This window comes from Podarcis cretensis (genome assembly GCF_951804945.1).
Source record: "Podarcis cretensis genome assembly, chromosome: 11".
NCBI lineage: Eukaryota > Metazoa > Chordata > Lepidosauria > Squamata > Lacertidae > Podarcis > Podarcis cretensis.
Genome location: NC_137180.1, coordinates 33,438,805 through 33,453,610, shown reverse-complemented (window position 1 = coordinate 33,453,610; position 14,806 = coordinate 33,438,805). Strand labels below are relative to the sequence as shown.

At 40.3% G+C, this 14,806-nt stretch overlaps 1 protein-coding gene across 1 annotated transcript in view; it reads right to left on the bottom strand.

Moving 5' to 3' along the window:
* EDIL3 (EGF like repeats and discoidin domains 3) overlaps positions 1–14,806 on the bottom strand; it is a 240,794-nt gene that overhangs the window by 124,315 nt on the left and 101,673 nt on the right. Inside the window, exon 3 of the mRNA XM_079995641.1 lies at positions 7,942–7,971. Within this exon, the coding sequence (XP_079851767.1) occupies positions 7,942–7,971 (30 nt within the window). The remainder of the gene's footprint in view (positions 1–7,941; positions 7,972–14,806) is intronic.

The following is a 14,806-nucleotide window of genomic DNA, read 5'->3' as shown; positions in this document are numbered from 1 at the left end:
TATAGAGAGAGAATGACACAGATGGCTTCAGAGGGGGGAGAAAATGGGAAAGTGTCCCCTCCCCAAGACAAGTAGTATTGCCTCCTTCTTTTTATCAGTAATTGGGGGGGGGGGACAAAGCTTGCCTCCCAAAAAATACATTTTGCCTTTTTGTGCTACACCACACCTTTTCTTGCTGGTGCCACCATTTAGCATATCATCAAAGGTGCAACATCACAGTTAGAAAAATTCTTAAAAATAAATTAAAATGGTAAATTATATATTTATGTTTGTTCCGTTTAAAGAAACAACAACAGAATTTTTAAAAACACATGAAATTTTGTCTTAGCTAAATGCAAGGCAAAGGGAAAGGCGAAATCTAGAATGGGAGGAGAAACCAATTTAGACATATCTCCATTAATTGCGGGCTGAATGTATCGTTGCATCCATATGAACAGAAGTGACAAGAGGCACTTCTGAAACATTACTTTGCATTTGGAAAGGAAAGATTAGGCACATTTTCTACACAATATTTATAGCGGTGTTTTGCAATCACCTCTGGATAGGTGCTAGAGGGTTAGGCTAATTGAAACTTCCTTATTCCTATGTTTTGCCTAATCCTGAAAACAAGTGATCAGGGCTGCAGGGTAATTGTAACAAAAAAAACCCACAAGCAAACAATACAAAAACAGACGAAACCGCAGAGCAACAATTGGTAGAGAAATAAGGCAGCAGAAAAACAAAACACTAATTAATTTGTCTTCTTGACCTAAGTGAGATTTGTAGCCTTTAGAGGTGAGAGGCTTATGCACTAACTCGTTCTGCCACCTGGTACCCAGTGTTATTTTTATTACACTAGCCCAATTTCCTCTAAGCACCAATGTTCATTAAAGCCCCAGATATAGAAGTGCACTTCAGTTCTGTTTTATTAAAATATACAGAGCAGAATTTAGCGAGACAGCTCCAGGCACAGAAGAATAGAATATGCCATTTTAGAAGAAAGGAAGAAAAAAAGAAATTGCAAATGTTAGGCAAGTTGATTTAGTGAAGCTGGTGGGAATAGGAAATCTGGATGTAAAAAATTGTGCTCTGTCTACTGGAAAGTAACACAGGGTAAAGTAACCTCTACCTTTTCAATATGCAGGGATTTTTATTGTTTATTTATTAATTTTTGCAAATTGCACAGGTGTTGTTTTGCCACTGCATTTGCCAACGAGGAAAGATATCATCTGGCTCCAAAACACCTTGGTCAGTTGAAGAAATTATGAGGCATTACAGGGAAATAATGGGTGGTCACATAATCTCAGGATCATTCCTAAGTGTTTATAATGTGTTGCTTTAACATGGATAGTAGCACAACATCCTATCATCATTATTTCTTCTGTGCTTAACTTCAAGAAATCTCTTGGTGCTGCTTCTTATAAACATTAACTGATAATGCCACACCAAAATCGGCTCCATAATGTTAGAGATTATAGGATTGCTAATACTGACGACAACAACAACAACAACATCAACCATTCCTCTTTTCCCCCTCCCCCCTTTTATTACAAAAAATAAATTTATTTCACATGTGCTTGTGGTTTGTTTGTCAGGGACCCCGACTCTTCCCAATGTCTTCAAAATGTGCCATTGTTTATTTGTTTGTTTTGGCATTTCAGAGATGTTATTATCTTTTTCATTCTGTAGTTGTTAACATTCATAGTTTGTCATCTGTCTATTGTGTCTGATATGTTTATAAATTGCTTAGAGACTCTCTTGGCATTAAGCAGTATATAAATGTATGAAAAATAAATGTCTCCTTTTATTAGTCAATCTCGTTTGGGAATGTCTTCCCATTAAAATGTTTTAGTAAACGTAAAAAGTTTCTTCTAAGAAAGGCAGAAGTTCTGTAAAAAGTTGGGAGCAGCCACCTTACTAAGGTTCGATAATAAATTGTCCCTCTGCTTGTTCAGATTATTTATTGATTTAGAGTATCTTAATCTTAAATGCGTCTGCTGAGCTCAATGTTACATATACACAGGTAAACTTGCATGGGAGTGCAGTGGTACTAGGTGATGATAAAGTATGGATGTGGGATTGGTGGGTGGGAGATCCTATGGTGAAGGAACTTCCACCTCCTAAGCCCCATGGATTGTTCCAGTCAAGGTGGAAGGCATTTGAGGGGTGGCCTTTTGGGTTTTTTGTTGTCTCTGCACCCCCATTTCCCCTAACACTGATGTCAATGGATGATGAAATCACTACTAAAAGTGGCTCACTACGCTAGCTTCCCAGCAGAACAGTCACTGTTGCTTACCAGGAGTTGGAGGGGCAAGGTGGCAGGGAGGTTAATGCAGTGCAAACGCACTGGCGGAGTCAATCCAGTACTCCTGGCAGTGTGTTTGCACTGCATCAACCTCCTCACTGCCTTGCCCCTCTCCCTCTTGCTAAACAACAAACATGCACAGGAAGCAAGCACAGCAACTCTGCCCTACCCAGTGAGCCATTTCTGATTACTACACCAACTCCAGGGCTGGTATACTTTTCCATCTGTTGGTGGTGATGCTGGAGAAAATATATATAGATATTCTATACTTAAAGACTGAAATGTGAGAGAGAAGGGCTGAGCAAGTGAAGGCTGGAACCATGAGAGAAGGAGGGAACAACATGTGTGCAGGAGCTATTGCTATAACTGTTAAGGACAAAGGAAGGATAAGAAAGTTGTGGTGCCTTGTGATTAAACCAATAGAAGCTAGTAAAAGGAAGTATTGTGATATGTGGACATAATTGTCCCTTTGCTTCCCTTTGTTTGTAAGTGTATAAATGCTTGTGCTTTGTTCCTATTTGGTGTGCCACCTGTCCACTACGTTGAGGTTGTGCCACACTGACCTTGAAATGCCTAAATTAGCATCCTGTTTGACTGACAACTGGAATCTAGATCTTATTTGACAGCCAAGCTGAACCCACCAGGTATTCGGTATTGAACGCCAATATTTCCCCAACAGTGGAGAGGTGGTGGGGGAACAAAGGACATCTATGACTTTCTGAAATCTGCCTTGGTATGCTCCCTTTCAAGCCCTACAGCTGGTGATACATGTGCACCTATAGAAGTTTCTGTGGGTGCCCTGAGGTCTTTGGGGGGGTGCTAGTGGAGCTCCCCGTTGCCAGTGGAGTGGCTTTTCCTAAATCCCCTTAGCTGGCTTTGGGCCAACTTTATGATTGTGGTCTTAATATTTAAACTGTTGTTTCAATTTTGTTCCTCAGTTTGAGAGTTTTAAGCTGAGAAGTGTGTTGTAGATTTTATTTTTTAAAAATAGAGCATGGCCCGGAAAATAAAGTAACCCCGAAGTATACAAAAGTTGATTCTCCCTGGCTTGTGGTATGCAAGTGGCTCTTATAAACCGATGGATGTTATACTAATTAAAATCTGCAAAGATGTTAGCTATCAATAAGCATTTAGTCTATGGCTCTGATTCACACACTTGAGGGAAGCAATCAAGAATTTTGGCGTTCACGTCTGACTTTGGAGCAGCCTTTTACATCCATTACAAATTTTATTTTTCAAAATGTCATTTTCATCCAACAATTAAACTATTTCATTCTCCAAGCAATTATTATAGAAAGAGATTATCTGCTCTGTGGAAGCTGCAAAGGTTTTAAATGTCAATGCAATCTGGCAAATAAGTATCAAAACTACTATAGAAAAACATTCCAACCTCTAACTTTCAAAACAATAACATCTGGCCATATCTTAAAGCAAAAAAGAAATAGTAGTGATAAACATTTTCTAAAAATCCAAATATCTAAAATTATTCATGTCATTCTGCAGTATAAATTAACATTTTCCTAAAAATGGTCGCAATTTATGCAGAGCATTAGAAACCCTGCAGTAATTGCTTTGCAAAGAAAACATACAAATAGGATTTGATTACTAATTTAATGTTATATTCATATAGTCACATTTAAACAAGACGTTTTAAAACATTGGTGCTAATGCCATGCCCAATGGATGCTTGCAAAGGATGTCCTTGAGAATGAACAGAAAAACATTTATGAATGCAATACAAAAACCACTGATTCTTTGCAACCTTCATTCATTTTGGTAAGCAGAACTTAGGGCTTGTTTATGCTAATAATAAATGGAAACTCTTGCTTGCACCACCGCCCCCAGCATCTCCATACTTAACAGCTATCTGTGTGGAGCCAATCACAAATCCATAAAGTTGTACTCAAAGCAATTGAGGATGAGTGCATGATGGATAGCATTATAACCTGACAAATTAATATAAATGAAATGAGCTTTTGGGAGATATTCTGAGAAGTATAGTGAGGAAATATTATTGTCATAACAGAAAATGTGATGTGATGCAAATGCCTAGCTCAGTGTTGCTGAGTTAGTCCCCTTCCCTAGATGCAAAACGGGGGCTCTTCCAATTGACCAGGTGACATTTGTCCTGATTTGGTTTTGCAAATTTTGCATGGAGGTTCTATGATGTCTGCTGTTGACTGAACATTCATCCTGATTTTTCCCCACTGAGATTATGCAACATCATGTCAAGCAGTCCCACACTTCCGAGTGCATTTTCCTATCACATCCTTACCGCAAAAACATTAACTTCTTAAGAAGTTAGTTTGTTGCAAAAGAAAGCCAAATCCACCTTAATTATGCAATCTCAATTTGCTGGTATATGACTGAATCCCACCTGCAAAATAGTGACAGCCTGGAAGCAGCCAGGTCTTTACTTCTATGGTCTCCAAATTACTTCAGATACATATTGCCCTTGATAGTGGTAGGCAGCTACAAGCTGTCACTTAAAATTCCTCACGGAGCGCAAGTACTCATCATGACATCACTCCAGGTCATTGTGGGAAAGTGGCCTCAACTCTTTAAATCTCCTGCAGTGCCCCAGAGCAATGCTGCATTAGGTGCTCTGGATAATAGTGAAAAAATGGAAACAGTGTCATCTGACACAAGGTGTCCAGGGCAGATATCGGTGCCAGAGGCATTGGATGCTGATGCTGAGGCTGCCATTCCACAAACTGGAATGAACACCTGAACACACTAGTCACATGCAATGATAGGGATATTACTGAGGTTGTGGTGGTGGTGGTGGTGGTTGTTGTTACTACTACTATTTGTTTTAGAAACCTTAAAGAAATGGAGTAAGGGTGAAGGGGGCAGAATTAGATCCCAAAGAAGTAGCGAATAACTGATTCTTATTACTAGTGCTGGATGAAGTGAGGCATCAGTGTTGTGGCTATGTTACAGTGGTACCTCGGGTTAAGTACTTAATTCATTCTGGAGGTTTGTACTTAACCTGAAACTGTTCTTAACCTGAAGCACCATTTTAGCTAATGGGGCCTCCCGTTGCTGCCATGCCGCCGGAACACGATTTCTGTTCTCATCCTGAAGCAAAGTTCTTAACCTGAAGCACTATTTCTGGGTTAGCGGAGTCTGTAAGCTGAAGTGTATGTAACCCGAGGTACCACTGTATTTCTTTCAGCTGATTGATGATTCATGACAAAAACAGTCCAAAGTGACTTACCGGGGGCAGGGGGGAATCCAATGCTACTACTCATCACAACTACATATTTTAAAAGCAATGCAACAAAAATATTCATCCACACTAATCTATTAAAGACTAGGGAGTGGAATTCAATGCAGCTCTAAGGCAGTCATTCCGTTAGTGCAAGCATTTCTGCTTGCTAGATGGAAAGATCTCCCCCTTTCCTGCTCACCACCCCCATGCAGTTTTTTGAAGTTTCTCCCAACTCTTCAGAGCAGACTGGGGGGATGGGGGCACTGGGGAGGAGAGGGGGAAAGCTTCATTGCACTAGCAAGAGTCCTTATGCTGGCTTCTGTATCAGGTCAGTTGAATTCTGCCTAAAAATATGAAAATACCCTTTCCCCACTCTACACTTGGATGAACACAGAAATAGCCAAAAGCCACCCAAAGGCACAACACTATTAGTGCCCAAATGCCTGGGAGAATAAAAACGTTTTTGCCTGACACTGAAAAGGCGACAAAGTTGGTGCTTGGCAAACATCCCAGAGTTGAATTCTGCAGACAAGGGACAGAAATATCATAGCAGCATTTATTTCATTTTATTGTTTAGTAGTGCATTTTATTTATTTCATTTTATTGTTGGGTAGTGCATTTTATTGATGAACTCATATGGGATGTGGTGAAATTCCCATGTGTAATGTTTCACGGGATTACACTTACACTTGTATTACCAAAAGTAATTCAATGTTTCAGGTAGTGGTTCAGGCACTCAACAGGCACAATTCAAATAGATACATTCCTTTTTATTGATGTTTGAAAATGTAAATAGCTCCATTAAATCTTTTCCCTAGACCAGAGTACTAAGTTTTACAACATCCGAGGGTGGCATATAACAATTGTGTGAAGTTTATTCTAAATGCACTGTGAATGGAATCTGCCTGGCCTTCTTATCAAGTTAAAAAACAACCATAGTAAAACAGTTCCCCTTCAAATCCCATGCATGGTGTTTTCCACAGCTGCAAAATAAATCTGCTAACACAAAAACTGTTCCAATGTCACACAGCTTACATGTCCTATAGAAGAAACATTTTAGCACTTAAGAAATGTCCTTATACTTTTGATGCCAGATGCTCTCATTGGGAGAGCAGCAGTTCATGGAAACAATTCCATTGTATATAATGGGATTACTCATGTGAGAAATTGCTTATGTAGCCTTATACTTATGAATGTGTTTACACCTTCCAAAATAAGAGCACAGATGAAAGAAGCATATTTCAGTGTTTCATTGCAATTGATGATCTGACAATTTGTATTCATTTCTTTTTAATATGATGGAATGAGCACCTGTGTTTGTTTTTCGGCTGATGCCGATGGTCTATTAAGAAATTGGTGATTAATATTAACATTCTGAATATGTATTTTGAAAATTAGTTGGATCCAGAGAAAAGCTTCTGGAAGCAGGTTTGCAGAAATTGGCTTCCCCTCCCTGGGAAGTCAAGTCAACATGATTCATACCCAATGGCATCTAGGTTTTTCTCTCTCTGACCAGCATATGAAAGAGTATGCATCCAGCTACAATTTTTTCTTCCATCCAACTTGTAAATAGTTTATGTATCCAGCCTTGTTCTTACCAGTGAAACCACATTAACAGTGTCAGAGATCAAAGCTATTGCATTCTTTGGGTGCCTGGTGCTATAAACTTATAGTAACCCAAGTCCAGAAAAAACCTATGGTAGAGGTCTACTGTACGGATGCATCATGTGGTCAGATAAAATGATTCTGGTTCCTTCATACTGTAAAATTCTATTCAGTGCTCATATAAACACTATAGACTCTAAGTCACAAACACATTCATATTCCATTATGGTGGGTTTTCTTCCCAATGCACAGCCAGCATCAAGGCATCTGCATCCTACTGATGGATTTCATACACTATTACAACCCCGCCCCCCAGTCTTTAGCAGAGGTGAGAAGCTACTATACCAAACAATCATGTACAAATTGTTATTTGTCTCCTTTTTGTCCAAGTTTGGAACTACTATTCCTCCCCCTGGATTGTGATTTTCTCAGCAACCCCATAATGACATGCAGTCAGGAAAATAACTCTTCCATATCTACAAACATCACAATAAGACAACACCCCATGATGGCAAGTAATTATTGCACAGAGAGGCAACCTTCCACATATACAAAAAGGCAAGATCCTTAGTCAATCTGAGCTGGGATAAAATTCCTTCCTGACCATTGAGGTGTGACAATTAGGGTTAAAGTTTGCATTAGAACTCATCCAGTTTCAGCCCAATCTTATGTATGCTTGCTCGGATGTAAATTCAAGTGCATTCCATGAGACTGACTCCCAAGCAGGGAATATACTAGGATTGCAGCCTGAATTTCCTTATGAATAAAGCAGGTTTATGACTGAAGCAAATAACTTATTCCAGAATGGGTAAAATTGATTAAAATGTATGTTTCTCACCTGCTGATGTTGGCTCTTCTTCATCTAGCACTGTGAATAGAAGAAAGAAAAGAGATTAAAATTATAAATACACTGAAGAAACTCAAAGAATCTGAATGCACAGGACCCTATTTAAAAATATATTCTAACCCTTTAAATTTGTAATTAAAACAAAGGCACAATGTGCAAGTTTTATATAAATCCATGCATTCATTGAAAAACAATTTCCAATGCTATTTTAAGTATATTTTGAGGTACAGTCAGTACCAGATGGTGGGGTGGGGTGGCAGAGCTCAGCAGACATGCTGTTTATTGGGTTATATCTGTCCGGGCTACACACCTCTCTTCTCAGTCCACATGCTTCACCCTTCCTTCAAAATTTGCACTCCTCTGAATTTTGAAATGCAGTTCTACAGAGAGAGTTTGGATTTGATACCCCACTTTATCGCTATCTGAAGGAGTCTCAAAGCGGCTAACATTCTCCTTTCCCTTCCTCCCCCACAACAAACACTCTTTGAGGTGAGTGGGGCTGAGAGACTTCAGAGAAGTGTGACTAGCCCAAGGTCACCCAGCAGCTGCATGTGGAGGAGTAGGGAATCGAACCCGGATCACCAGATTACAAGTCTATCGCTCTTAACCACTACACCACACTTGCAGCCAAGTAATGCATGCAAAAATGAACCTACCTGGGCAAAGTGTGCAGAAATATATATTTACCTGTGACAATAACATACAAAATTTCTAGATTCAGGTAGGTAGCCGTGTTGGTCTGATGCAGTCAAAATATATATATAAATAAAAAAATTGTCCAGTAGCACCTTAGAGACCAACTAAGTTTGTTATTGCTCTTTCATTATAATAGGGGAAATTAGAGACCTCTGAATTCTGTGTTTCTGGAATGTACCTTAGTGTACAAAGGTAAGAGCCCTATTCCCATTTTTCCATTGGCCCTTCTTGCCCCTAGAAGGTTGCCCATGAGTGAATGTGGACCTTGGGATGAAAATGTTTTCTCACCCCCACTCTAAGGCACTGATTTGATGAACTGGTGATGCACATTTGTTCGCTGTCCAGCCTAGCATAAAACCCAACTACAATTAAGGAAGTCTGCCTCTGTTCTCTTTTCAGCTTGGTTTTTGTGTGTTCTTCTCAAGGGTTTTCAAACACGACATTGCTAAGGTCAGACAACTTTCCTATACAATCTGAATTGCATTTGCTACATGTATATAATTCTTAGGCAGTTCAATTCTAATTGCATGTCAGGGAAACATTCTTTCCTGGAAATATCAGAAAGAAACCATGAAGGCTGATGAAATTTTGTCTGGCCTGCTTTCAGTCTTCCAATCACTTTTGATCCAACTGTTTTCAAATGGTTGAGAGAGAAAGAGAGAAAACAGCAGTGTGATTTGTGATTTGCTATTCAGACAAACAGCTGAGTAACACATGGCATCCGCCAAACTGACCTCACACAATTCCACTGTCCAGATAGCATATGGGTGAACTTTTTATGTTATGGGAAGGCATAAGAATTCTAAAAATAAATAAGGATAATCAATAGTAGCTAGGCAACCAAAGTTTAAAATAACTTAGACCCAAGCCAATGAATGATGGAAACAGAAAGGTAAATCAAAATTGTCTCATTGCCCTTCTTTGCCCTTCCCTGTATAGGGAAGTTTTTAATATTTGATGTCTTACTGTGTTTTAGTGTGTTTGAAGTTGCCCAAAGTTGCCCAGTCAGATGGGTGACAATAATAAATTGTCGTTATTGTTATTATTCTAAAGTTTACTACTTCATCTCACTGATGGGATTGGTAAACTTGGCTGATGTGTAAACCTCATGGACCCATATTTTCTCATCCTCTGTCTTCGTAGTTGAGGAAACTAAATCTAGTATGTGTCCTGCCACACGTATTAGCTCAATAACATATTGGGACAGGCCCAAATTATTGTCATGGCAGCCCTGAAGTCCAAAATACATGTCAGCCTCATCATGGATATCGATATTCCCCAGGACCAACACCCTGTGAGTTTTCAGCACCACATTTGAGACTATCTTTGTCAGCTCTGGTAGGGAGACCACTAAGTGAGTAGTTCACTTGCAGGAAACTAACTTAGGTCCACTACTTTCAGCTTTCAAAGGATGACTGTGTTTCAGTTTGCATATTATTTTAGAAAGTGGTGGTGCTAACTGTGTGCAAAGATGTGAAGGTCACCTCTTAGACTTCATTCTGCCTTACAAGAATGTGTGACCATCCCTTCTATTACAGAATATCTGTAGGAAGTCAAATGAATGGTACTTTGCAAGAAAATGAATTCACACAAAAGAGAGGAAGGAGAAAAAGTCATAAGACTGTCAGGATCTTCCAAGATTTCCTAGCTGTATAGCTCATCTAAAGGTGTTTTTTATATATAAATAGCTTGCAAACTCCTGTGTCTTTTACATTAAAAATCAGTGGCAAGATAAGGACCAAAAAACAACAGTGGTGTTGTCTATGCCTGTGCAGTTTTTAATTCAGTATACAAGAGCTGTGAAGTCAATTAGGGTCTCTAACACATCCATATCTTTATTAAGTGCTAGCAGACCATAAAGGAAACTTTAGAATACTAATGAAATTATTCTCATTGAACTTATTGCCCTATTATGTTAAATAATTTCATAAGAATTTTTCATTTGTACAATAAATAAATGTTCTGATGTGTGAGAGAAATAGGGATCAGCTTTTATTTAAAATCAATAGTACACACTATAGTAGTTTTAAATATATATATATTTGCATTATAAACTGACTAAAGCAAAAACCCAATATAGCTGCAGGTGGCAAATTGCCCTGTCTTATCTTGGAAGCATACTTAAAATAATGTGCATTATTTTAATAGGGGTTTGGGAAGTAATTTTCATTAGTGGTTCACAGAAGTGCAATATTGACTAAAGACATTCTCAGTATTTAGCTCTTCCATTAATACTTTGGAAGGAGATACAGCCATCATATAAGCAGATGAAGAGCATATGTAACAAGCCCCATTCTGTGCCCAATAAGCTCTGTGGCCCATAGATTGCCCATCACACATCTCTGTGTGATGTGTTCATGGGAAAAAGCTGCCCCGTGAGCCCTTGCTGTAGAGGTAAGGGGAAAACCTATATAAGGCTGCTTTCCCTGGATCTCACAGCCATTTTGCTTTGTGTCATGTTCAATCCCTGTAACTTCCAGGTAGAGCAAGGAAGAAATTTCTGTATGAAACAGGAGTTGAGAAAATAAGAACTATTGGAGGGGGGGACCAAATTTTGTCCTTGCTCACAGCACCATATTTTCAAAGTCCACCCCAGTTCCCAGCTATGAATACATTCCCTGAAATTATTTAAATGCATGGTCAGGCAGGAGAGAGAAAATAGTCATACACCCCCCATAACCTTCACCTGAATTGTCTGTTCAAATTGGGATCTATTCATACCATCGCCTGAAATAAAAATCAATGGGATGATTGATTCTTAGTATATTACAGTAGTAATGGACACAGATGGGTTGCACATGTTTGATTTTACTAGATCTGTCAGCAGAGCTCAAGATAATATCGACTACCAAGCTTTGTCATTTTGTGTGCTGCATCTGCTTTACAGTCTGTGTCCTGCTGTTAATTTTTCTGGCCTCTCTTTTCAAACATTTTTTAAAAGGTATTAGAACCTATCGTTGATTGTTGCTGTGCTTCATATGTGATGTTGATACTCAGCTGCATAAGCCTAGCATATTAAAAGAAGAGGTTGTGTGTTATCGTCTGTCTAGAATGTGGGTATACCTAATTTATAATAAAGGTAAAGGGACCCCTGACCATTAGGTCCAGTCATGGACGACTCTGGGGTTGCGGCACTCATCTCGCTTTATTGGCCGAGGGAGCCGGCGTACAGCTTCCAGGACATGTGGCCAGCATGACTAAGCTGTTTCTGGTGAACCAGAGCAGCGCACGGAAATGCCGTTTACCTTCCCACCAGAGCGGTACCTATTTATCTACTTGCACTACTTGCAGAAACAGGGACCGAGCAACAGGAGCTCACCCCGTCGTGGGGATTCGAACCGCCGACCTTCTGGTCAGCAAGCCCTAGGCTCTGTGGTTTAACCCACAGCACTACCTGCAACGTCTGAAATAAATAGGCTGAAATAAAACCTGAGTAAGAGCGGAGCCACAAATGTTGCTCAGAAGTCAATACATACATTGGGATGATGGACCTCAACTTCCCCTCTTCCTTGTCCAATATCCAACAAAAATGGGCCAGTTGCTGGTGGTGACTGATGGGGAAGCTAGCAGGAATGGAACAGCACCCAGCTGGAGCTTCTGGGCATCTGGGTGTAAAAGAGCCACAGGGAGGCAGAGAAGCAAGAGATCTGGTGAGATGGAACTTGGGAGAGCTAAGCAGAAGCATGCAAGATTGGACACAGCAGCCAAGACTTGTGCCTCTCTGGTGAGTGGCTGCACTGGCAGCAATATCTCCCTTGGGTCTACAAACCCAAGAAGAGTTTGGATTTGATATCCCGCTTTATCACTACCCTAAGGAGTCTCAAAGCGGCTAACATTCTCCTTCCCCTCCCCCCCTCACAACAAACACTCTGTGAGGTGAGTGAGGCTGAGAGACTTCAAAGAAGTGTGACTAGCCCAAGGTCATCCAGCAGCTGCATGTGGAGGAGCGGGGATGAGAACACGGTTCACCAGATTACGAGACTACCATAGTGTGATTCTGCTCTGTGCAGAGAGAGGGGAGGTTTCCCTCACTGGCAGGACTTCACAGGACCAGAGGCTTGTAGTGTTTGCAACCACTAATTACCAGAGAGGAGGCATATAAAACAATATTTGGTTCATATAACAAAAAAACAAAAAAAAAGAGAAGACATTGTGTACTCTTCTTGTCTTTTGCTGTAGAATATAAACAGAATCATTCTGGCCTTTTAATTATTTTTTTTAAAAAATCATATCATAGAGGGAAGAAGATATTGAACACCATGTAAACTATTGTTTATTCTTCCAATCAATAACAATCACCTCCCATGGTTCCTGAAATTTACTTCTGGAAGAGAGGTCATTGAACATTGATTTCATAAAAGGCATATTATTCATTATCAAAATGAGCCAGACATTATTTATCCATTTTTGTACTAAAGGAGATTTCTTTTTCTTCAATTTTTAAAATTGGAACTCTTATTGCAAACAATGCGTTCTCCAGCAAGGACATATGTTTTACAAGTACACAGATACAATCCAATGCATCATGCGCAAACCTGCTGGGACTGCATGCCTAGAGACTTTCTTTAAAAAGCTAAAATCAGATATATATTTCTCAGATACTTGGTGGTTAAGAGGAAAACTGTGTATTCATTTCCTCCTCCTTGCCTGTGAGCTGATGGAAAGCCAAAGGTAAGCACATAGAAAGAGCCTGTTGGATCAGGCCAGTGGCCCATCTAGCCCACTGTTCTCACAGGGGCCAACCAGAAGCTTACATGCAGGTAGGTCAGTATCTCTTGACTAAGGTGGCATTTCCTAAAGTAACAACTCATTCTGACCTTTCCTTTTTACGTATTTTTATACCACTGTTCAATAAAAGCTTATGAAATGTCTACAAAAATGTCATGAAAGAACAACAAACACACATAATGTCAGTAGCAGCCTGTGTGGTGAGGCAGAGTCGTAGAGCCATCAGCCTGACACAGTCATTGCTACAGCTTACCTGGATAGCAATGAGGTGAGGCAGGAATGAGGTCAGAGCTGTGTGGACAATTCCGTGCTCCCCACTGGTTTGCCCATGCAGCCTCAACCTTGCTGTCATTCTGCTCTGGCTTTGTGGGTCTGCACTACTGCACCAGCCACTACTGCATTTTGCATCTTTAGTTAGCAGATTCCTGCTGGCCCAGTGGGATATATATACTATTATGTCCGTATAGTTAAAGCCATGGTTTTCCCAGTAGTGGGGTATGGAAGTGAGAGAGCTGGACCATAAAGAAGGCTGATTGCTGAAGAATTGATGCTTTTGAATTATGGTGCTGGAGGAGACTCTTGAGAGTCCCATGGACTGCAAGAAGATCAAACCTATCCATTCTTAAGGAAATCAGCCCTGAGTGCTCACTGGAAGGACAGATCATGAAGCTGAGGCTCCAATACTTTGGCCACCTCATGAGAAGAGAAGACCCCCTGGAAAAGACCCTGATGTTGGGAAAGATGGAGGGCACAAGGAGAAGGGGACGACAGAGGACGAGATGGTTGGACAGTGTTCTCGAAACTACCAGCATGAGTTTGACCAAACTGCGGGAGGCAGTGGAAGACAGGAGGGCCTGGCATGCTCTGGTCCATGGGGTCACAAAGAGTCAGACATGACTAAATGACTAAACAACAACAAATGTCTAAAGCAGCTGTTGAAAAGCTTTAGCCCTTTTTGATTTGCTGAACTGCAACTTCTATCACCTCTAGCTATTGACCAGACTTACTGGGATACATGGTAGCTGTAGTTCAGCAACAACTGGAGAGCCAAAGGTACCCCAGCCCTGGTGTAAGGGGACCATCTTCTCCCACATGAATGCACTAGTTGATCAAGACCTTTCTCAGATGGCATGTGGAGGATGCCATGCCTTCTATGGGCAGGTAGGTGGCTATCAGAGATATTTTGTGCATACGGTGGTACCCAAATTATGGAACTCTGATGCCATATCTGTTCCTGTTTGTCAGGAAAATTTGTCCTCATGCTGTTAATGGTACATAAGATCTACTGCAGTGCAATCCTACAAACATCAACTCAAAAGTAAGTCCTGTTGAGTTTTGGTGGCCTTACTCCCAGAAAACTGGGCCCAGGATTGTATCCTTAATTGTTGTTGTTGCGTTGGGTTTTTTGTATGTGTATCTTTTTTTGTAACTT